The sequence below is a fragment of the Phocoena phocoena genome, chromosome 5 (genome assembly GCF_963924675.1).
Source record: "Phocoena phocoena chromosome 5, mPhoPho1.1, whole genome shotgun sequence".
NCBI classification, from domain to species: Eukaryota; Metazoa; Chordata; class Mammalia; order Artiodactyla; family Phocoenidae; genus Phocoena; species Phocoena phocoena.
In genome coordinates this window covers 76853091-76875997 of record NC_089223.1, presented here as the reverse complement: position 1 = coordinate 76875997, position 22907 = coordinate 76853091, and the positions used below count along the sequence as shown (strand labels likewise).

The 22907-nt window shown below is 41.7% G+C and overlaps 1 protein-coding gene across 1 annotated transcript in view; it reads left to right on the top strand.

The window, feature by feature from the left end:
- NWD2 (NACHT and WD repeat domain containing 2) overlaps window positions 1–18630 on the top strand; it is a 199251-nt gene extending 180621 nt beyond the window's left edge. Inside the window, exons 4-7 of the mRNA XM_065878292.1 lie at window positions 1802–2005; window positions 4464–4608; window positions 10199–10788; window positions 14698–18630. Of these exons, the coding sequence (XP_065734364.1) occupies window positions 1802–2005; window positions 4464–4608; window positions 10199–10788; window positions 14698–18630 (4872 nt within the window). The remainder of the gene's footprint in view (window positions 1–1801; window positions 2006–4463; window positions 4609–10198; window positions 10789–14697) is intronic.
- Window positions 18631–22907: the final 4277 nt, after the last annotated feature.

Below are 22907 nucleotides of genomic sequence, written 5' to 3'. Positions count from 1 at the left end.
ACTATGTGAGATGAAAAGGACACTGTGGGTTGCAGAGGTAGTAAGAAATGCCCCCAAGGAAGCCAAACCACAATTCTCCTTCCAACGGATACTCAAGGCTGGAAGTTTATGGTAAAGGTGCTAGTCAACAGGAGGAAAGGATGAAGATGCCCACAAGTTAAATAGAAATCTTCCCATGGATACTATAAAGCAGACCAACTTGCCTTGGATAGTATAGATCTTTGTTAGAGTTCTGTATGTTCCTTCCTTGTTTCTACTAGATAAGACATGGAAGATTAATTGAAATACCAGGTGCTATATAAGCTAATATTTTTGTTAGCTTAAGTCAGTGGTTCAGGCACCAGGAGGGCTTACTATAACACAGATTCCTCAGCCCTATGACCAGAGTTTCTGATTCAGAAGGTCTGGGGATGGGCCTGAGAACTGGCAAGCCTAACAAATTCCCAGGTAACACAGATGCTGCTGGTCTGAGGACCACATTTTTAGAACATGGGCTTAAGCAAACACTTAGAGGAGCCTTGAAAATGTTGCTCCACAAACGAGGATAGACAGCATCTTCGGGTTTAAAAATTTTAAATACCTGTTGTTTATCTCACTACAAAATAATACATATGTATTGCAAAAAACAGTTTTAATAAAAAAGCAATAAATTCATAAAACAACCAAAGTAAATTCAAAACCATCCACCGAAAGATAGCAATGAGTAAACTTGCTGTGTATTCTTATAAAATCTCTATGTGTATGTGTTATGTTTATGTCTACAAATATATACGATCTCTCTGATATATATATAAGATATATATACAACATTGAATTCATCTTATATGTACTGTTTTGTAATTTACCTTTTCACTTAACAGTATATTATAAACATCCTTCTACATCAATACAGTTCTAAAACATAATTTGGCACATCCTTTGAATAGAGGTACCGAAATATATATAAATGTATTTAAATGTTCCCACTTGCTGGACACTTAGGTTTAACCCTTTTCTGTTCAAACAGGTTCAGCATAAATATGCTAAGTCGTTTTGTACATCCTTAATTATTTTCTAAGGACAGATTTCCAGAAGAAAAATTGCCAAAACTCATGTATGTTAAGTCTTTTAGTACATATCGCCAGACTGCCCTTCAGAGAAATATTGGATCGATTTACACAACCATCAGCTGTATAGAGGTATTTTCTCACATGTCCACGTGACACTGAGCATGTGTTTTCCTTTGCCAGTTCAATAGGGAGAAAATGATACCTTGTTCATATTTTGAATTTTTTCCAGTTACCAGTGGAAACGTTATGTGATTTATAGTGACATCACATTCAGCGATCTCATACTTCTTTCATTTGTAGCTGTGTAAATCTGGGGCTTAGAATCAGACTAAAAACTCTATACAAAGCAATTTTTTTTGGTTTGTGAGTTTACATGTTTGATATTTCATAGAGTCCAGCATGTCATTTTTCTTTGTTACAAACAAACAAACAAAATTTCAAAATAGACAACCTTTGTTAGGTTACGTAAACTTTGGGAAATTTTCTTTGCTACAAAATTCTGTATTTTTGATTTGTCTAATGTGATATGCAATCTCAGTATGTGAATTTATTATACTATGATATAAATGGACTAATTTTACTTGTGAAATAATCCATGTGAAAACGTATCCAGTGTGATTACAAGAGACAATGGATAGAACAAAGTATCTTGTTATCTATTTATTAATATTTATTGAGTGGCCATATGATATGAATACTGAAACGGACTTTCTTGGTGATACACTAAACTGAACTTTCTCGGTGATACACAGGGACTGTTAGGTGAAAAATATGGGAACATCCGAATCCCTGGAGAAGTTGAAGCATCAGAGTTTGAAATGATTTTGGATGCTGCCATAGAGGCGAAGCTGGAGACCAAGTTACTGGAAGAGTGGTACTGTCGGGACGAGAATTCGGTGCCAGCAGCTTATTACCTCAGACCCAAATCGGAAATGCTGAAAAGCAATAAAAATGCAGTAAGCTATCTTTCTCTCCAAAGTATGTCTCTCTCCATGACTTTAAACAGTTTATGTCACCCAGGGGTGGTTTTCTCCACAGAAAGGGCACAGTAGACAGAAGATTATTCTGCCCTGGACCCTAAATTTCCTTTTAACAACTAAATCCAAAGCTAAGAAATCTTCTAATTTTTAATCCACCTTTCTTTTTTGGCATTTCAGACTTTCCTGCTGGGGTCTTTTCCTTCTTCCTGAAGTATATCTCTTAGAAGTTCCATTAATGGAGGTCTATTAGTGATAAATTCTGTTTATCTGAAAATATTTGTATTTTTCTCATTTCGCTATAATGTATCTATATATATTCTGATTGGTGTATGTTGTGCTTCCTACATTTGCGAATTCATGCATTCTATCAGTTTTGGAAATTTCTCAGCCATCATCTCATCAAATAATGTCCCTCCTCTATTCCTTCTGTTCTTTCCTTTATGCTCTTTAAATAGATGTACAATAGATTGCCTCAGTCTATTCTCCACGTCTCTTTTTTAAATTTGTTTAACTTTTGCTTTTTATTTTTTTTAATTTTATTGAAGTATAGTTGATTTACAATGTGTTAATTTCTGCTGAACAGTAATGTGATTCAGTTATACATATACATACATTCTTTTTCATTTTCTTTTCCATTATGGTTCATCACAAGATATTGAATAGAGTTCCCTGTGCTTTACAGTAGGACCTTGTTGTTTATCCATTCTATATATAATAATTTGTACCTGTATCCTCCATGTCTCTTAATTGTCTTTTACATTGTCAATTTCCTTATCTTTCTGTGCTGCTGTCCAGAAAATTATTTTAGATCTTTCGTCCAGTTCTTCAATTTTCTTCTTCAGCTGTGTCCACTCTGTTCATGCTTGAGTTTTCAAGCTCAAGAGTTATATTTTTAATTTGTGAAAGATTTTTTTGGGGGGTCTTTTAAAAATCTGCCTAGCTGTTTTTTATAGTCTCTAGTTTTTTAATTCAGTATGTTCCTTTAACATTTCATACATTGTTAATTTATATTCTTGTGCCTTATGTAGAATCTTGCAGTGAGGTTGAGTCATGCATGAATATGATGGAAACATTAGCATTGTCTCTTCTCCAACTTGGTTCCCAAATGTATCAATCATGTGTCCCCCGAAACTGAATGAAGGAGGTAGAGAAAATGGGTGGGACTATTCATTGCACAGACATTTTAGAGATTAAAAGAAGGCATAGCTATCCATCCCTCTTCTAAAGAGAACATCCTTGAGACATTCAGCACCCAGGCAACTCTGAGAGTGGAAGAGCCGTGGGTTAGCAACAGCTCTTCATTTAAGGACCCTGTGTCCCTACTCCAATATAAAATAAAAAGTTAAAAAAAAAAAAAGAACCCTGCGTCTTTGTCATTCCGACATTTAACATAAAGCATGCTCTCCATGCAAAATGAAATCATGTCAGATTCCTCGATTTTTCTTGTTCTTCTTCACATGCATTTTTCAAAGTAATTATCTGCAAGACTATGGAGATGAACATTGGGTAAACCCCAAACCATTCTCTTAGGTAAATATGCCAGAAGTAAAGGTAGTAGCTGGTAAAGCAGATATCAAGAAACATGATACCTCAAGAAATCAGTTTTACAAAGTTGTAAAACTTACACATATATTACTATTTAATTGGCTTTAGTTGTTCCTTCTTCATTTGATTCCATGATCGTCTAGGGAAACTTCAATTATTCTCTAAACCCCACACGACATTTCTGCATAAACTGTTGTTAAGTAAATGAATGCTTGAATAAGATTATCAGCAAGACTCTATAAATGTTACTTTCTTGGTAGGTACTCCTATTTTATTTCCTAAAGGATCATACAAATAAATGAGGAAGAGGGTTTCCCTGGTGGCACAGTGGTTGAGAGTCCGCCTGCCGATGCAGGGGAAGCGGCTTCGTGCCCCGGGCCGGGAAGATCCCACATGCCACAGAGCGTCTGGGCCCGTGAGCCATGGCCGCTGAGCCTGTGCGTCCGGAGCCTGTGCTCTGCAACAGGAGAGGCCACAGCAGTGAGAGGCCCGCGTACAGCAAAATAAATAAATAAATAAATGAGGAAGAAACAACTAAAGACAATTAAATAGTAACATGAGTACCTTCCCTTTAACTGTCTCTACTCTTTAGAGGGTAGTGAAGATATCATTTTGTTATGACATTTGTATCAAAACTCAAGCAGGAAATACATGGTATATTAAGAAATCCCGACAAACAAATCCTGTTTGGATTCACACCGTTGTGTCACCTGGGCAAGTTCACATCACTTTCAGGGTACTGGGGAGAGGAAATGAGATACTGTCTGTTAGGCACCTACTATGATAAGGCATAGAGTAGACTTTCAAATAACAATAGTTCTCTTGCTCTTAAATACTGGGTCTTCTATGATGATTTTAAGACCAATATCTCACTTTTACAATTCCATAGGTGCAGCCCCCTGCCAATGCTGAGAATGAGAAGACCTGGCAAGAGATATCAGATGAGATCAAGAAGGTATTTAAGGTTGCTGTAAAACTGTTACATGAAAAGAGGAAAATGAAACACAGCCAAGCCAGGAGGTACCTGTTCTCAGGTAATTTTTATGCATCTTCAGTAAACTGAGGAATAGATAAATAATAGATATATTCGCCGCTTCCCTTTTATGGTTCTGCAAATTTAGTTGCATCTACTGCCTGATGAAATTTAATTTTTCTACATGTTTCCATCTCCTGGGGAGGCAGGTATTCTTTTTATTCAAAGATAAGCCTTTACTTAACTTGAGGAATTCTCCAAAAATGTGACTTTAAAAGAACACAGAGGAGGCTGGATATAATAGACCAGACTCTGCCACTACTTCTCAGTTGAGCTGCTCATTCATTCACTCAGCAAACACTTACTGAGTGCATACTATATGCCAGGCACTGGGGCTACAACAATGACAAAGAAGGCAAGGTCTCTGCTCTCCTGAACTTACTTTTTTAGTGGGGGCAGCGGGGATAAGTGATAGGCAATCACATAAGTGAACAATATCATTTCAGAAAGGATAAGCGCTACGAATAAAACAAAACACAGTAACAGGATAATAGGGACGGATGAAGGCTGCGGGGGGGTCCAGACTTAGAAGGGGCAGGCGGTAAGGAAATGACTTTCGGGCCAAATGACAGAACGAATCAGAGCCGGCAATGCCATATCTAAAATAGAGAATTCCAGGCAGAGGGATTACCAGGTTCAAGGTCCCTGAGACAGGAATGTGCTTAGCAAATTCTAGGAGCAGGAGGAAGGTAAAGGTAGCCAGGCTTGGAGAAGGAGAGACGAGATCAGAAGGTGGGCACAGGCCATAATAAGGACCTTGTGTTTTATTCTGCTGTCAACAGAAATAATCAATAAACAATGTCTAATAGGAATAGAAAAGAATTTTATTTGAGCCTGAGGACTATAGCCCAAGAGACACAGATTTAAGAAGTACTTAAACTGTGTTCCACCTGACTGCAAAATGGGGGAGGCTTATATAGGCAAAAATCACAAAGTTACCGTTAGCCACGTGAGCCATGTATCAAGAATCATCATTGGAGCTGGCGAGAAGTCAGCATGCTTGTCAAATAAGGATTGGTTGGGGTCTGAAGTGGTCGCACACATACAAGGGGAGACCTTGAGACCTAGGCAGATGCTAGCAGATATTGTTTTAAGAACGACGATATCCTTGTATCCTTGAGTCTGATACAGCTCAGAGAATTCAAGTTCTCAGTGATACAGGAACATGTCTGAAAGCACATCCCCAATGGCCACCCGGCTCCATTTTGAATGCCTGAACCACAGTTATTCCGTTTTGATTTTTAAATGGTTAAATCAGATTTTAGTGGTTAAATCAGATGTACAATGCATGTTTGACAGGCCAGAAGACAGGCTGTTGTAGTTAGCATAAATGTCAAGCCAAACCATGTGTAAGCCAGAATGACTTCCCATACCTGTGACAATTTCTTCCATCACTGGGTAAGATGGGAAGCCATCGGAGGTTGGGAAGTAAGGGAGTGGCAGGATCTAATTTAACCTTAAAATAAAAGTCTCCCCAGCTACTGAGCAGAGACTCACTTGTGGGCCTTTCTCAGCCACGGAAAAGAGGCTTTATTTTGAGGAATTGCCCAGGAAACCACATATCTGAAGAAATATGTCAGTCACAGTTTCCAGGGGACAAACACACCTGGGTAAAAGTAATCAGTTAAGTAGCATTTATTTTGAGAGTTGCTAGTAAAGAATTATTGAAGAAAAAGCAACAGTAGTTGCATTTTCAGACTGGTTTTGTGAATGGTGTAGCAAAACATTTGTGAAAACCGAAGAAGCACTTGATATCATTCTCCTTGGATATACATGTATTTCAAGCTCAGAGGAATTATATATAATTTTGACAAATTCATTCTCCTGACGCTGTCAAAACATTAGGTCTTATTTTAGTTCTCCCTAAAAGTACTAAAATTGGCAGGAATAAGTACTATCTTTAGAATATACAGGTTAACATATATCCTTATTCCTTTGGGATCTTTTTGACCCATTTAGAAGCCCTGGTTCTTCATCTTTATCAAGGGCAGAACTACCCAGTTTTTAAAAATATGCTGTATTAGGAAAAAAATACCAAGAGCAAAAACTTTCTTATTCCTGATGTAAGAGACACCAGTTAGGGGAGGGTATCCTCTCGCTTAGAGTCAGACAGCTCAAGTGTTCAAATATTCATCGGCAAACACTTTCTCTTAATTTTCTCCACACTAAAGAACATGGTCCACATGGGTAGCCATATGAAGATTAATAATCTCATACTATGTAGTACGAACTACTACACGAGGACTATTTTCTACTTGGGGTTACATCTTAAAGGTATGCATGATCCTGAAATTTTTATTTACATTCCAAACTCATTTTAAGACAATGTCTGCACAATGAAAATTGCTGAAGAAGGGCCAACTCTTTGAAATGAATAGAGTATATTTGTTTTGTGCCTGTCTCTCCAGCCTATCAATAACCAATGTTGTGGTTGGACCAACCCTTGTGCTTCCTTCTATGATTGCAAGATACCCTTCGGCAATCACCATCAGGAAAGTTTGAAAAAATAAAGCCTTATTACTCACAGGAGCTGGCAACTACACAGCACACCTGGAGCCACACAGCAAGGTCACAAGGGGAGGGAGAGAGAGAGAGAGAGAGAGAGAGAGAGAGAGAGAGAGAGAGGGAGAGAGAGAGAGAGAGGGCATCGGGTTTTGCTTTTACTGGGCTCACTCTTTATTGGTGAATTTAAAACATAAGAGCGGGAATTTAAAGCACAGGAAGAGAAGAAAACAAGTGGCCCAAAATTTCAGTGATTACTGAAATCAACCAAGATCTCTAAAACAAAGGAACCTCAGTGAGTGGAGGTGGCCTGGCTCTGCATGTGTGGTTGGTGATGAGTTTATTCAAGATAGCCATCACTGAAATGGATGCATCAGCAATCAAAGCTCAAGTCAGACACACAAACAAAACCCCCCAAAAACGTCAGGGTTTATGCTACAATAGTACTTTAATAGAACCTGGAAATGTGTACTATTTATATTTGAATGTATTTTTTCACAACACTTCCAGTTTTACCTTTTTAAATAACAGGAAAGGAAGAGAAATAAATTAGACTCCAAAACAGTGCCCTACTGTGAATGCCACAACTGAGTGGTCTTGGGAATAGTAGAGAGCTGAATGTCTCATGAATGATAGCTGCCAGGGCTGGGAATCTCCCCCTAGTGTTACCTTCATCAGGTTCTGTGATGGTTAAACCTTAGGAAATTAAGGAAAATGCAAAGACAGAAAACAAATACATTATTCTAGTAAGGGAGAAGCTTATAATATTCATTGACAAATAAATATCAGGAATTATTATTAATAAAAGTTTCCCAAAATGTTGAGGATGCACTTTGCTTCTAAAAATAACTCTACAGAGTTGATTTTGTCTCACATGACTCATTTATTCAGGGATATTTATCAACCAGACATTCTTACATACAGCCTCTTTTTACCCCCCTGAGCCAAGCTTGGATGGGCTCTACCAGCTTGATGTGTCTGTATCTCTTTTCACGTTGCATTGATGATCAACACGCCTGATTGGCACTCTGTTTCCATAGAGGTGGTACAAAGTCAGGTTACAGTTGGTCTGTTTTCTGGGAGTCAGGGGTGACAGTGCATATCTCTAATTATCATCCATTACATATAGATACTGCAGGTGGATCACCTCCTTTCTCTTCATGTTACTCGGTATACAGCACTGGCTAACCTAGTGTGCCCCTAGCATTGTACCCAGATGGCTGGAAAAGAGATGGGCCAAAGGCTGCTTTCTGCAGGAGCTCATAATGTCCAGATTTCTTACATTTTCCCCTGTCTACGTTATAACAAGTTCTTAATCTTCTATAAAAAGAAAGGTAGACATATGTTATAAAAGCTCCTTTAACTGGCCTCCTGAACCAACTTGCCTGAATAAAACCCTTTATAAAACATTCTGATGCGAGAGCTTCCCTGGTGGCACAGTGATTGAGAGTCCGCCTGCCAATGCAGGGGACACGTGTTCGTGCCCCGGTCCGGGAAGATCCCACATGCCGCGGAGTGGCTGGGCCCGTGAGCCATGGCCGCTGAGCCTGCGCGTCCGGAGCCTGTGCTCCGCAACGGGAGAGGCCACAACAGTGAAAGGCCCGTGTACCGCAAAAAAAAAAAAAAAACAAATAAAAAACATACTGATGTGAATGGCACAGCTCATTCAACACTGGTGGCTATACACATGTCTTTTTTACTTAAGTCACAAATTTTTATCAATTGCTATCATTACTGGAAAAAAACAGTATCACAGAAGTTCTGCTAAAAGACACCATTTAAAAATAAAATTCCCACCTTCCTTAATAGTTACTCTAGAGAATACATCTGTGTTCTAGGTTTTGCTCGATGTCGGCGTTGTGGCCAGCACATTGAGATGTTCTCAGTTACGACCAGACCCATCCCTCCCCCCATGTTTCCACCAGATCCCAGCCCAGTAGTCACCCCCTTAAGAGAGCCTCCCCTGACTTCTCCAAGTGGGTTAGACCTCCAGGTGGGTTTGCTGTCATGGCACCATGTTATTCACCTTCACGGGCCTAAAAATAATCATAATACATTTGTGGGACTCTGTGATTCATGTCTGCCATCCTCCACTGGACTGTAAGCTTCATAAGGGTTTTTTTGGTTTTTTTTAACATTCTCAATTTTCTCTTACCATTGTATCCTAAGAAACTAGCAGCGTACCTGGAACATAGTAGATGCTCGATTAAGACCAACCGGATGAAGAAAAGCAGAAAGGCAGGGGAGGAAGGGAGGGCAGTCCGTTTTAAAAGCCTGCTTGCCTTAAAATTCATATCCATTGGTTTAATTATTTTATTTATTTTTTATTTGACTTCCCTAAAACCATGCGTAAATGATATTTTTATTACTACTGATCCAATTTTAAATGTTCTTATGGGGCCTCAAATGATTTAGAATGGTTATTTACTTTTATGTAAACATATGTATTGTAAGCCCTAACATGGTTTCTCTCACAAGAAATAAAGCTACATACTAAGTCATTTTTCTGTACCTGATCTGATGGATATAACAGTATTTAACAGTGACATGGATAATGGATAAATAAAATCAGCACATAATTATATTTTGAACCCGTTTTTATATTTTTATTTCCACGTATCTGTCTGGGGTACAATGCGTCTCAAACAAAATGGTGAAACCACGTTGTAAGGAGAGACTGAGAAGGAAGAAATAGACTAGATGCGTCACTTGGCCTCTTCCTCATTCTCTCCTGGCCCCAGTCCGTGCCTGCTCTCCACTCTTAGAACTCCTGAAGTCTGGGAGGGAAGCCAAACAGGAACTTAAGTGTCAACCATAAGCTTGGGATGCTTTCTTTCTTATGCTTATGTTCCCTCAGGTTGCGGAGGAAATTAAATCATTTTATTTAGAACCCATTGTTCTGGGCTCCAGGCTGTTTAGGAAAAGACAAATAGGAAATTAAGGAATTGAGAAATGATTCTAGAGACGACTCTGCTACACACTATAAACAAAATAAACTACCACTAGTGACTTGAGAGTTATGTGCTCGGAGCGTGGGTGTGTTGCATCTTTGTTCTAGACAATAAACTCCTTGCTGTATTTTCTTTCAGCTCTAGAGGATGAGTTTGACTTCGCTCTAGGGAAGCAAACTCCAGCATTCCTGAAGAAATGTGTTTGCTATATTAGGAAAATTGCTAACATTGAGCGTTTCGTGAAAATCCCAGAGATGGGAAAATACATGGATATAACTGGAGCAGAACCAAGGATTATTCGGGACCCAGAAGCCCAAGAGAAGCTGATAAAACTCCGGGATGAATTTATTCCTACCATTGTTGCGTCATCTAATCTGAGAGTGTACACATCTGTTACTCATTGTGACATGAAACTAGGCTATTCCCAAGAAATAGAAAACCATTACATAGAAGGACTCGGTAAACAATTTTATGAGGACATGATTGACATAATTCAGGCCACAGTACAACAGAATTTTGACACAGAAACGGATACACTCTACGACGAAATCCTTCAGCATTCATCACTATGTAAAACGTATGCCTCCTTCTACGAGTACAAATGTGAATCTCTAAACATCGTGCATAAATACATTCTTCCAAGCAAAACTGGGCACATCAACCCTCTTATTATATACGGTGGACCATGCACTGGGAAGACCCTTCTGCTAGCTGAAGTAGCAAAGAAGGTAAAAGCCTATTCCTTTACATGTATATTTGTAAATAATTTTACTTTGGGGAAAAGATCAACTGATCAAATTCACTTCCATTTTCTGTGTTTACTATCCGAATTATAATCGGTCCTTTAGGAATGGATACTTCAGTGTTTCTCTTTTGCTGGTATAACAGTTATACTGAAAGAATAAGACTCACGGGGTCCAATTCTAGAATAGCTTTGTTTTGTCTCTTACTGTTCAAACTCATGTTATGGGGCTAGTTCTCACCTAGATAGAAACTAGGGCAGATCTCACAACTCTTCTCATCACTCTCAGCAAAGACAAGCACTCCAATCGCTTCTGGATATTAACTCCATCTCAGTTCAGCAATTACTATGTCCAGTCAAAGATGATAATTAAAACTTCAGTCTACATCTCCCTGCCTGAGCCGAGGCCGACCATACACAAGGCACCTCCAGTGGGAAATAGGGACATGGCCATCTTCTCTTTTCTTTCAGCACAGAGCACTTCTTCCCCTCTATCCCTAACCCCAGCTGCATTCTGACCCCTGTAGGGTTGTGGTTTAGGGGATGTAGGAAAGGTAAGGTGGCCGGAACATTCTTATATGACCAGTACTGTTCTGACCTGGGTTCGGCACTCTGGTCCTGGCAGGTGTTTAACACTTCCGTTTCTTCTGAGGTCTTTTCATGGTTTCCCAAAAGTCCTTTCCCTCCCCCATCCCCCACCTTGTCCTCACTGAGCATCTCTCACCTACAGTTCCCTAGGGTGACACAGGGAACTGCATTGCTTTTCTATCTAGCTGGTCACCTCCATAGCTCCTAGGCATCCAGCAACACTCATTTCTAGTATCTTTCTTCCAAGAACCTCTCCACAACCCAGCAAACCCCCTTAGACCTGGGAAAACAGAACCAACAGAAACCCTCGTCAGCTCACGCTTGCCAGTGGCCCACATATGATACATGGGAAACACTCAGGTATTGTTTTGCCCTGAGAAACTCCAGCTCCAATACGGCAGCTCTCTTATCACTCCTCCATCAGAGCAGCTAGCCAGCCTCACTCACTCAACCTCCATATTCCTCAGATGTCATCAGATACAGATGGCCATGTCTCCCAAGCCCTAGGGGGCATCCTGAAAGTGGTCCATTGCAGCCCCTTTCCCTAGGGTAGAAGTGAGGGGTGGGCATCTCTCAGCCCTCCCCTTTGGGAGTGGGGTGGTAAGAGATACAACCCACAGCATCCTCATCTCCCACTTTTTTCTTGGCCTCTTGGATCTCTTTTTCAGGCTGGAGGTGGGTAGTCCATCAAAGGTAGCAAAACTAATTTTCAAAACTCCCTTTCAAGTCTTGCAAGATGGGCTGGAGCTTCTATCTGAATGCGGTATCTATTGTCTAAACTGGCTGACACTAGTACCAGTTTTAACCTCCGGTTACACTTGCTATCAAAGTCTGATGGTTTATATTATCCTGGTGTTACTTCAGAATCTTTGTATTGTTCTTCCCATGGTCAGTCTCTTACGAACAGATCTTTCTTTAACTTTGTGAACATTCTCATGATTTATCACGTGTTACACAATTTCAGGTAGATCATCTTGAGGACAAGAACTGGAAAAATTGTGTTGCACCTTATGGGGGGATTACGTTCCAAAGTAAGGTCACAGGAGACAATCGGGTGTATCAAGCTTATTGGGTTGGCCAAAACGTTCGTTCGGGCTTTTCTGTAACACTTATGGAAAAACCTGAACGAACTTTTTGGCCAGTCCCAATACTTGAAAGGTCCTTAGGAAGGCCCATTTACAATCCCTCAATCTGCCAAGCCCAGCTGCTGGTTTTTCTTCTTGTGTTAGGATACGCTTTCCTTCTCTAACTGAACACCCAATGAAATGGCAGGCTTACACTTAAGGGACATTTTGCATCAAAATAAACGTGTGCAGGTGCACGTGTGTGACTGTCTGTCTTTGAACACTACTTTGTACACGCATCTTCAAACTTTAGAATTATTCCAAGGAAGCAAGATAGTGACACTACAAGGGGAGCTGAAATCAAATGAGAAAACATTGGTGTATCCATTTCACCCTCACTCTGGGGCTTTTTCCTTGCGGAGCAGGGGAGGGTAAAAGTGGTTGGAGGGACAATGCGCGTGTGATGCAACCCTGTGTGTCTAGCACGGGAGTTACATGATGTGTGCTGATATGCCTGTATACATATGCAGTTCCTGTGGCCAGTGTGGTGACAGTCAGTCAGGTTTCTGAGCTCTCGCTGTTGTGGATCTGTTGTCCAACCACCAGCTCCCCTGAGGAGGCTTGCCTATTTCTAGGTCCCCTGCCTGGACTCTGCCTGCTTCTCCTCCCTCCTGGGGAACATCTGCACCCCCCACCCCCTGCCACCCCCACCAACAACAACCTGTGCTCTCGTGAGCTCATGTTCCTTGTAAGGATGCAGACAGGCATCCCGTGTTTATCTCCAGGTTACCTCCTGTGCAATCAACTTCTCCTTGGACGTGAGCTCATGATCAGAGGGCCATTCTTTACAGACATCACACATCCCACAACACGTGATTGGGAGGAGGGAGGACGATGCATATAATCATCATAAGCCATCCACACAGGGACAAACAAACTGTCTTCTGTTTCTGATTTGCCACCGAACGACAGCTGTAAAATGGCAACGTTACCTTCCTCCAAATTAGCTTCAAAGGTTTGGACCAAACACCGACAATGAGTTGCTTATTTTCCTTAACAGTTCATTCTGAAACTGACATCCATGAATCTTTTCTAAACCTACTCATACGTTAACCTGAACTACCAATTGGGGAACCAAGTTTCATAAACTTACTTCTTAATGTATTAAATGAGATGTCCTTTTCTAAGAAGTATCCTCGGTGAATTCCAAGGATTACTGAAAAGTATTTTCTCCCTAAAAATATACTTTGGAGTGTTTTATACTTTGATCATATCCCTTTTTGTCTTTACCTTTCCAGACAGAAAAATATTAAACCTAGCACCCCCCTCATATACTTTATCTCTTTAACTATACAATTTAAAAAGGGAGAGTGGCAGAGAGAGAACACTAGAATGAAAGTCAGGTATGACTTCTACTCCATTTTCATCTCTTGGTAATCATTTAACTCCAAGCAAGCTATTTTTGGCCTTGGTTTCCTCTTCTGTTACATGATACTGTAATCCCATGTGCCCTACAGAGAGACAATACGAGGCCTGATGACTGCCTGTTTATATAGTAAACTGTCTGTTATAAAGCACAAATTCAGCAAAACTCGTTTAACCAGCATTATATAGATTTTTATGGTAATGATAGAAAATAATCATAATGATGACCCTATAGCATCACAATAGAAGTGTCTCTGAATCATACAAGACTATATTCAGTATCATTTTAGTGCTGAGTATTTTTGCATTCTAATCAACTGGAAACGTGGTCAGCCACATATATAGCCTTATGTGATCTCAATTAAGGAAAATATTTGACTCAGTATAATGTGTAGGTCATTAATTAATCTATTCATTAAACAAATGTTCACCAAGCACCGACCATGTGCCAACAACCATGCCAAGAAATGAAGATTCAGCGATGAGAAACTAAGCATACTAGATATTCAGGTTTACAGTTTGTGAAATGCTTTGTAACTTTTAGAATACAAGCTAAATTCTGCCTTGTGATTGACGAATACTGTGATCACCATTTTATTACCTTTAGTAGAGGGAGCCTGAGGGTCTCACCTACAGACTTTAGTGCATGAGCTTTCTGACAGCTCTCTGACCATCTCAGGTTTTTCCACTTCCTGGTTCTAAGGTACTTTCTGCCTGGTCAGGGTTACCAGAAGGCTGATCTCTGCTGAGGGGAAGTGTTGCGGCATGTGACCATGTGAATTTATGTCTCCATTCTAAACACCACCTTTATGTTCTAGGCTTATGGCTGGCTGCATGAAGACACGGGACCGGAATCTGACCCAGTCGTAGTCGTGAGGTTTCTAGGAACCACAGACATGAGTACTGATCTTAGGACTCTCCTTCTAAGTGTCTGTGAACAGTTGGCCGTGAACTACCGGTGCCTGGTTCAGAGCTACCCTAAGAAGATCCATGACCTCCGCGACTTATTTATAAACCTCTTGAATGAGTCTTCGTTGCAGAGACCCCTCGTGGTCATATTCGATGCCCTGGAGCAGCTCTCAGAGAGCCACGAGGCCAGGAAGCTCTGGTGGCTCCCGGTTCACCTTCCCCGATTCGTCCGGATTGTCCTCTCCACGCTGCCCAACAAACATGGGATCCTACAGAAACTAAGGTGCCTTATCCACGAAGAAGACAACTACATTGAGCTGATTCCCCGGGACAGGAAGATGTGCAGCCAGGTGCTCAAACACCAGCTGCTGCGGGTCAAAAGGAAGGTCACGTCGGGCCAGCAGATTTACGTGAACAACGCCTTCTCCAAGTGCACGTTGCCCATGTTTGTGAACCTGACCTTTAGGGAGGTGAGAAACTGGCGATCTCACAGAGACGTCGACGAATCCTCCCTCTGTGTCACCGTGCACGAAAGCATAGAGCAGCTCTTCTGCTCCCTGGAGAGGAAGTGTGGGCAGAAGCTCGTCTCCCGGGCTCTAGGTTACATCACCATGGCCAAAATGGGTTTGAGTGAAATGGAGCTGGAAGATGTGCTGGCCCTTGACAACAGTGTGATGAATGAGCTCAACGAGAGCGTCAGGCCCAGCAACCCCCTGAGGGTACCTTATCTGTACATCGCGAGGCTCAAGGAGGGGCTCAGTGGATACTTAATCGAGAGACACGTGAAGAACATCACCCTCCTGGTCTGGGCCAACAGACACCTGCAGCTCATAGCCCAGAAGCTATATCTGCAGGATAACAGTGACCTGCATGAAATGCATACCATCCTGGCAGACTATTTCCTGGGGGTCTGGTCAGGGGGCAGAAGGAAAGCTTTCTGCCTTGAAGACCCCTACCTGAATGGCTGTCTTGACTTGGAGAGCAGAAGCCTGCTTGAGGAGGAAAAGCATTTCACAGAGCAGGCTTCCTTCGACAGGCAGGCCCCGGACCAGCCCTGGGTCTTTCAGTGCAACCCACTGGAGCCTGACATCTTTTTCGTCAACCATCGGAAAATGTGTGAGCTCCTGCACCACCTGACGAGGTGTGGGAAAACCGATGACCTGCTCTACGGCATCATCATGAACTTCAGCTGGCTTTACACCATGATCAAAATTGGCCAGTTTGACAAGGTGCTCTTGGACATCGAGCTGGCTTACAACTGCTCGCAGGAGAAGGAGCTGAAGTTCCTGGCGAGCACCCTCCGCAGCATCAAAACCAAGGTCGTCGCGTTCCCCGGCTCCCTCTCTGCAGAGCTTCAGCAAAGACTGCTGCCCGTCGTGAGTTCCCTGCCCAAACTTAGACACCTTCTTTTAGAATGTGACAAAGATGGGCCCAAATACTGCTCCATCGTGCCATTACACTCATCCATGGATGTGACCTATAGCCCGGAGCGTCTTCCCTTGTCATCTAGTCACCTGCACGTCACCGAGATTCTGCCCACCTGTAACCCCAGTACGGTGCTCACAGCTTTAGAAAACGGTTCCATCAGCACGTGGGATGTGGAAACGCGTCAACTACTCAGGCAGATCACGACAGCCCAGTCTGTCATCCTGGGCATGAAACTCACCAGTGACGAAAAGTATCTCGTGGTGGCAACGACAAATAACACCTTGTTGGTTTACGACAATGTAAATTCTTGCCTCCTGTCTGAAGTGGAAATCAAAGGGACCAAGCATGGAAGCGGTTCCACCTACATCAATGGATTTACACTGTCCGTCAAACACGCTCTGGCCTGGCTTGAAGCCAGCAAAGACGTCACTGTCATCGATCTGCTCTACGGATGGCCCCTTTACCAGTTCCACTGCTGGTACGAAGTGACCTGTGTCCAGTGCTCTCTGGACGGCGTGTATGCCTTCTGTGGACAGTACCTGAACACCACTACCATCTTCCATTTAGGGAGTGGAGAAAAGTTATGTACGGTGACGTCTGAATTTTCAGGTGGGTTTGTGAAGTTTCTTCTTATCTTGGACACGGCTCAGGAAATGGTAATGGTAGACAGTGAGGGAAGCCTTTCTGTTTGGAACACTGAGGACATCTCCAACCCCCAGCTGACCGATGACTTTGACTGCCGACGAGAAGATAGTGAAGTGGTCAGCATTGAGCTTTCAGAGGACCAAAGTGCAGTTCTGATCTGTAAAGCCCTCAGCATCGAGCTCTTAGATACCAGTATGTGGAAGGTGGCTGAAAAGTTCAGAGCGAAGCACAACGAACGCTTTATATCGGCTGTGCTGTCCAAGAATGGAGACTGCATCATTGCGACCATGGAAAACACCTCGGCCGTGTTTTTCTGGAGGCGGGACACGGGACAGTGTATGGCGAGCTTACAGGAAATCTCAGGTACCATAGTCAAGTTGGTGAGATCCAGTCATCACAACATGCTTATATCTTTATCCACCAGTGGTGTTCTTTCTATCTGGGACATAGATATAATCACAGCTATGTCCAACATAGATAAGACTGGAAAACCCATCCAAAGTCTGGTGTTACCTGCTAGGGGGGAAATCATTTACTCCCTCGATGGCTCTGATTGTGTTCACAAGTGGAACTTCAGCAGTGGGTTCCTTGAAGCAGTATTTAAGCATGAAGGAATAGTTGAACACTGTGTGTTGACATCCTCTGGAGACGTCATGGTGACATCGGATGACAAGAGCAGCCAATACGTCTGGCATACCAGCAGCGGTGAAAACCTCTTCCGAATTAATGGGCAGAGAATATCTCAGCTGCTGATTACTCACAATGACCAGTTCGTGGTCTCTCTCTGTGAGGAAAATGCCTCCAGGGTTTGGAGACTGGCCACGGGCCACAGGGTATGCAACATCCTGACCACTCTGCAGAACGCCTTCATAACCTCTGCAAATACCTTCGTGGTGGGCATGACCAAAAGCAAGGTGCTGGCAGTCAGTCTTTGGACGGGAAGCATCACCAAGAAGGTCTGCTGCGAAGACGGCACCACCATCGTGAATTTTAAATTGATCCCCGATTGTCCGGACATCATTGTGTTTATCACGTCAGCCGAGACGGTGAATATCTGGAGTCTGACAGATGAAGTGATCTGTCGCCGTGTGCAACTTCCAAACAACTTCCTGAAAAATCTAGAGGATTTTGAAATTTCCCCCAATGGAAAGCTAGGCATTATTTCCAGGGGAGATGAAAATATCAACGTGCTGGATTTACACAGCGGTAAATTACGGGTGGTCCACGCCTCTGGGGTCATCTGGAGGCACAGGTTGTCTCGAGACGGTCGCTACCTGGTATACATTTGTTTCCGAAACGGGGAGGAAGAGGATGAAAATGGTGCGATATCCAGTTTGATTGTCATGAGACTGGCCGATGGCAAAAATATCGGTGCTTGCTCCCTCTACAAAACTCCAACTTTTCTTGCCCTCTCCCAGCGGCACCTGAACATCATTGTGGGTTTTGACGACGGCAGTATAGGGATATACACGGTGGTGGACCGCGTAGATGCTGCACTGAAAATTAAAATAGCCACTTCAAATAGCAGACAAATTTTCAATAATGCGACACAGACATCCAGGCCAAAGTGTAATAGTTACTGTTTTAAAATGTCTGTGGATTGCTTATGGAGAGAGTCCACTGAGGTCTTTGCAAGAGACAGTCCCATCACAGTGAGTGACTCCATGGAGCCCAACGAGGCGACGCCCTCCAAGAAACACAACTCTTGCTATGACCGGGTGTGCTCTGCCCTGGAATCCAGGGGCCACAGCTATGCCCCTGACAACTGACAAAATGTTTTTCCTGCTCAGCAGAAATACATAATATGTAAAAGAAAAAAAAAGTATCTTCTGTATCCCAGATGATAAACACTCATTCTTAAAGGACAGGAAAGATGCTGGAGTCCCAATGCTAATTATTGCCATGCTCATGAAATGTACAGAAACGTGAAATTGGTTGTGAGGTTGGTCTTCTTGACAAAGTGTATCCAGGAACGAAGTCTTAACAGAGAATTTCCACAAATCGTATTTACATGGCTAGATCAACTGGAAGTTAGAGGGTAGTTTTTAAATTAACTGGACGGGAAGAAGCAGCTTAACTCATCCCATTGTCCAGATGAGAGAGGCTAGAGCTACATAGAGACCTTTTGGACTGAAGTTAGTTCTACAGCAACTGGTTGAAATTTGTAAACACAAATTGCTGTTGGACTTCAAGTGATTGTGTGGATGACTAAACACAGCCTTAATCTCTCCTTACATTTTATGATCCTGACAACTGTGTCAATCCAGTCTGCAGATGGAAGGTCTAAAGGTGCAAAATGATGTAACAAAAATGCCCAGATGTACTCCCAGTTTCCCAGGAGAAAGGATGTGAAGTGTGAGGCCACAGACTGACTGGGGCAAGAGCTACCTACCTACCGCTATCATAGGGCTACTGAACACACAGAGTCGGTCTTCATTAAAATACAGTTGTGACAACTGCATGCAAGGGTTTCTGTATAATGGAACACATGATTTTTAAACTATTTTCTGGGCTGCAAAAGAACACATTTACTAAGAAACCACAATCTTTTCATGTCATTTTGAAATGTCTATTTGTGCTGGGTGTAAAAAAGAGTTACAGAAAGGGCATTACAAATTTGGTCAAAACACCTGTTCATTTCTATCATTGTACTAACAAAAGGCTGTGCTATGGAAGTCAGTTGCACCGAAGCATAAATTATTTCCTAAATCCCTGCAGTAAATCTTAATAGAAGGAAAGCTTTCTCGACATGCCATCTATGGAATACTGATGACATCTGCCTTACTCTCATTCCTCCTCTTTCCTGTGTAAAACGCAGATAGCTGACCAAATACTCTGGGACAAACTGAATATGCCTGTCTTTGTGCTAAAATATTCTGTAAATCTTAAGCGTGTCCAAAGGCTCTTTACTGTCCCTGTTTGTACTCACTTTCTTACTTCTACACACTGTATGTATCCTTCTTTATCTGTCACCCTTTCTGCCTGAGGACTCTCTAGAGCCTTTTATAGTCTTCTCCGTTTCAAAGCAGAAGCTGTGAAATTGGTATTCGATGTTTTTAAAAACTACTCCTCCTATTTAAAAGAAAATATTACATCTCAAAAGGGGAAAGTGATTTTCTGCCTTCCCTATCTTCCTCATGGCATGTCCTTGGATGCCTTTCCAAAGGGCGTCAGTAGTGGTGGTTTGGTTTGGTTTGAAAGGGACAGTGGTGACTTGAGAAGGCAGAATAATGAACAAGGAACTGACTTGCTTTCAGTCCAGCTCTGCCATGAACTCATCCAGTATTCGTAGACAGATCTTTTAACCGCCCAGATGTATTGTTTTTGTAAACTGCAGAATAAGGGTAGTGATACCTCCTGCTATTGCTCTCATAGGGACGTGAGGGAGAAATGTGAGAAAAAAGAGAGTGACATCTTAATTGTTAATGCTAATGCAAGAAACAAAGTGATTTAACCCACCGGGAATCCAAGCCAACTGTATGTCAATTTGGAAAGCGGCTTGACAGGTAAGCATACAGAGATGTGATTCCAATATAAACACCCACTCCCTAGTGAAAGACTTTTTTTTCAGTATACTCCTCCTGGTCTAGCTACCAGCCAGGGAGGTGGTAGCCCAGAGAAGGCTCAGCCCACATACAGACCACGTGGAGTTGACTGAGTCAATGCTTTTTTTTTTAGCTCTTCGGAGGCAACACATTCTTATTCCTGTCATTATCAGTTGGACCTCCATGCTACACATTTCTAAGAAATAAATGTCTAGGTGGATTAAATGTAGTGTGTGAATGTTCTATGTAACAGCCAACAGAGTTTAACAAGTGACTTGAATGATATTTCCTAACTTGTTTGCAACCGGTAGCTCATATTGAATGTTTTTATGTAAACTTTGTATTGTTGGGAAGAACTACCCAATCAGAGATCTATATTTTCATAAATGTTACATTTAGTTAAATTTTATTACAGAGTTATTACACTAGAAAATTATTGCAGTCTTCAAAAAATGTACAGTCTTGTGTATGTATTGTTTGTATGAATAAAAGATAAACTACTTAGACTTGTGTGGTGTTTGTTTTTCTCCCCCAACTTTGGCAGATGTAGTTAGAGGTCTTCAGTAATAATAGCAATAATAATAATAATTGTTCATGCTTACTGAGTGCTTACTGTACACGAGCGTTGCATGTGCTAAGCCATGTAATCTTCACAACGGCCAGATGAGGTAGGTACTGTTAATATTCCAAATGTGCAGATGAAGAAACCTAAAAACAGAGGTCCAGAGGGAATCGCTGAACAAGATTTCAATACACCATCCATTTTTTTTTTTGTTAACTTCTCAAAGCACATAAAAATAAAGCATTGAGTATCCAGCAGGAACTTACTGCTAATGACCTGGAAGATATTTTCTAATTTGAAGATTAGAGGCCAGGCTAGGCTCTGAAGATCGCTGGAGGTCTTTGCAAACTCCCAGGATTTTCAGGTATAACCGTAACTGCATAGTTGCAGTATTCATCCAACAAATATTTACTTCGGCATATGATTTGCCAGGAATACAAAGATTAATAAATAGTTTATACCTTCTAGGACTTCAGTCTTAATAGGAAAACAGGAAACAAGTTCTATGTGTAGTACATGAAGTTTGGTTCTCAGAGAAAATGTAGAGGAGTGGATCGTTATTATTTGCATAAAAGCATTTCATATACATGGAGTTTGTTGTTTAATTAAATATCTTCCTTCCTAGGGTCAAGAACGCGACAAACACTGTGCTTGCTATGTCTAAGTCATTATGCTATGCCTAGGATGATTTAAAAATTAGTTACACACAACCCCTGCCCTCCAGGATCCTATAATCTAAGGGAGGCGCAACTAAATTGGATGTAAGACAGACTGTGATTTTAAAAAATGTTGTTAGCCAAAACAAAAAAAAAGTGAAAAGTGAAAGCCAGCTACTGAGGAGACACTGCAGAGGAGCAAATTAACTCTAACTGGGAATCCAAAAGGATGGCAAGAGGAGGTGACAGAGAGCAGTGGCTTGAAGGATAAGTAGGACTTAGCTGTCAGAATGTCAGAAAGACATTTCAGGTGGAGGAAGCTGCGTGAGCAAAAACAGGGAGCGTCAAAGTATACCTAGATGACTTCAAATGCTATGTGGGGATTTTAAACTTTGTTCGGTAGCCAATAGGGAATCATGAAAAAGTTTTTGAGAAGGGGAATGGCCTAGTTGAAATGGTATTTTAAAATGACTGGGGCAGTACTATGTCAGATGGATTAGAGATGAAAGAGACCATAAGCTGGGAGACCAGTAAAGAGACTATTGCAAAGACCTGAGATAGAAAGTATAAGAACTTGATCTTAGGGCAGTGGCAGTGAAATTGCTAAGAAGAGTGACGTCACTGATAGAGGTGGGTGATGAAAGGGAAGGAAAACTCTAATTCCAGTTCCAACTGAAATTGAGTGGAGAGCAGAGTTACAAATGTAAAAGGAATAGGTTAGGAGATGAAAATGAGGGAAATAATAAAGTTGGACCCAGAGAGTTTAAAGGTTAAGACATCCACACAGGCAACTGGTAATATGCGATCCATTCAATGAAGAAACCTGAGCTAAAGATAAAGAATCCAACCAGTAATCTCTTTCTCAAAAGTCTAAATGCCTAATATGGCACTCGTTTGGTTGTAATGTAAGCCAATACCATAAGCTTTTTAAAAGTTTGTCTCTTATTTTCTTTAGAACTATATCGACAAATTTAGAACTATACTGACAAAACCACTCAAATTAGCTTTCTTAGCTTCCGTAACTCATCAGCGGAGAACAATTTATATGCCAATGAAAACATAAACACACCTAAAAAACTAAGTGAAGCGTGGTGTTTCATTCCCACACACATGAAGAAACCATAGGTTTTTCTTCCTTTTTTTTTTTTTTTGCGGTTCGCGGGCCTCTCACTGTTGTTGCCTCTCCCGTTGCCGAGCACAGGCTCCGGACGCACAGGCTCAGCGGCCATGGCTCACGGGCCCAGCCGCTGCGCGGTATGTGGTATCTTCCCGGACGGGGGCAC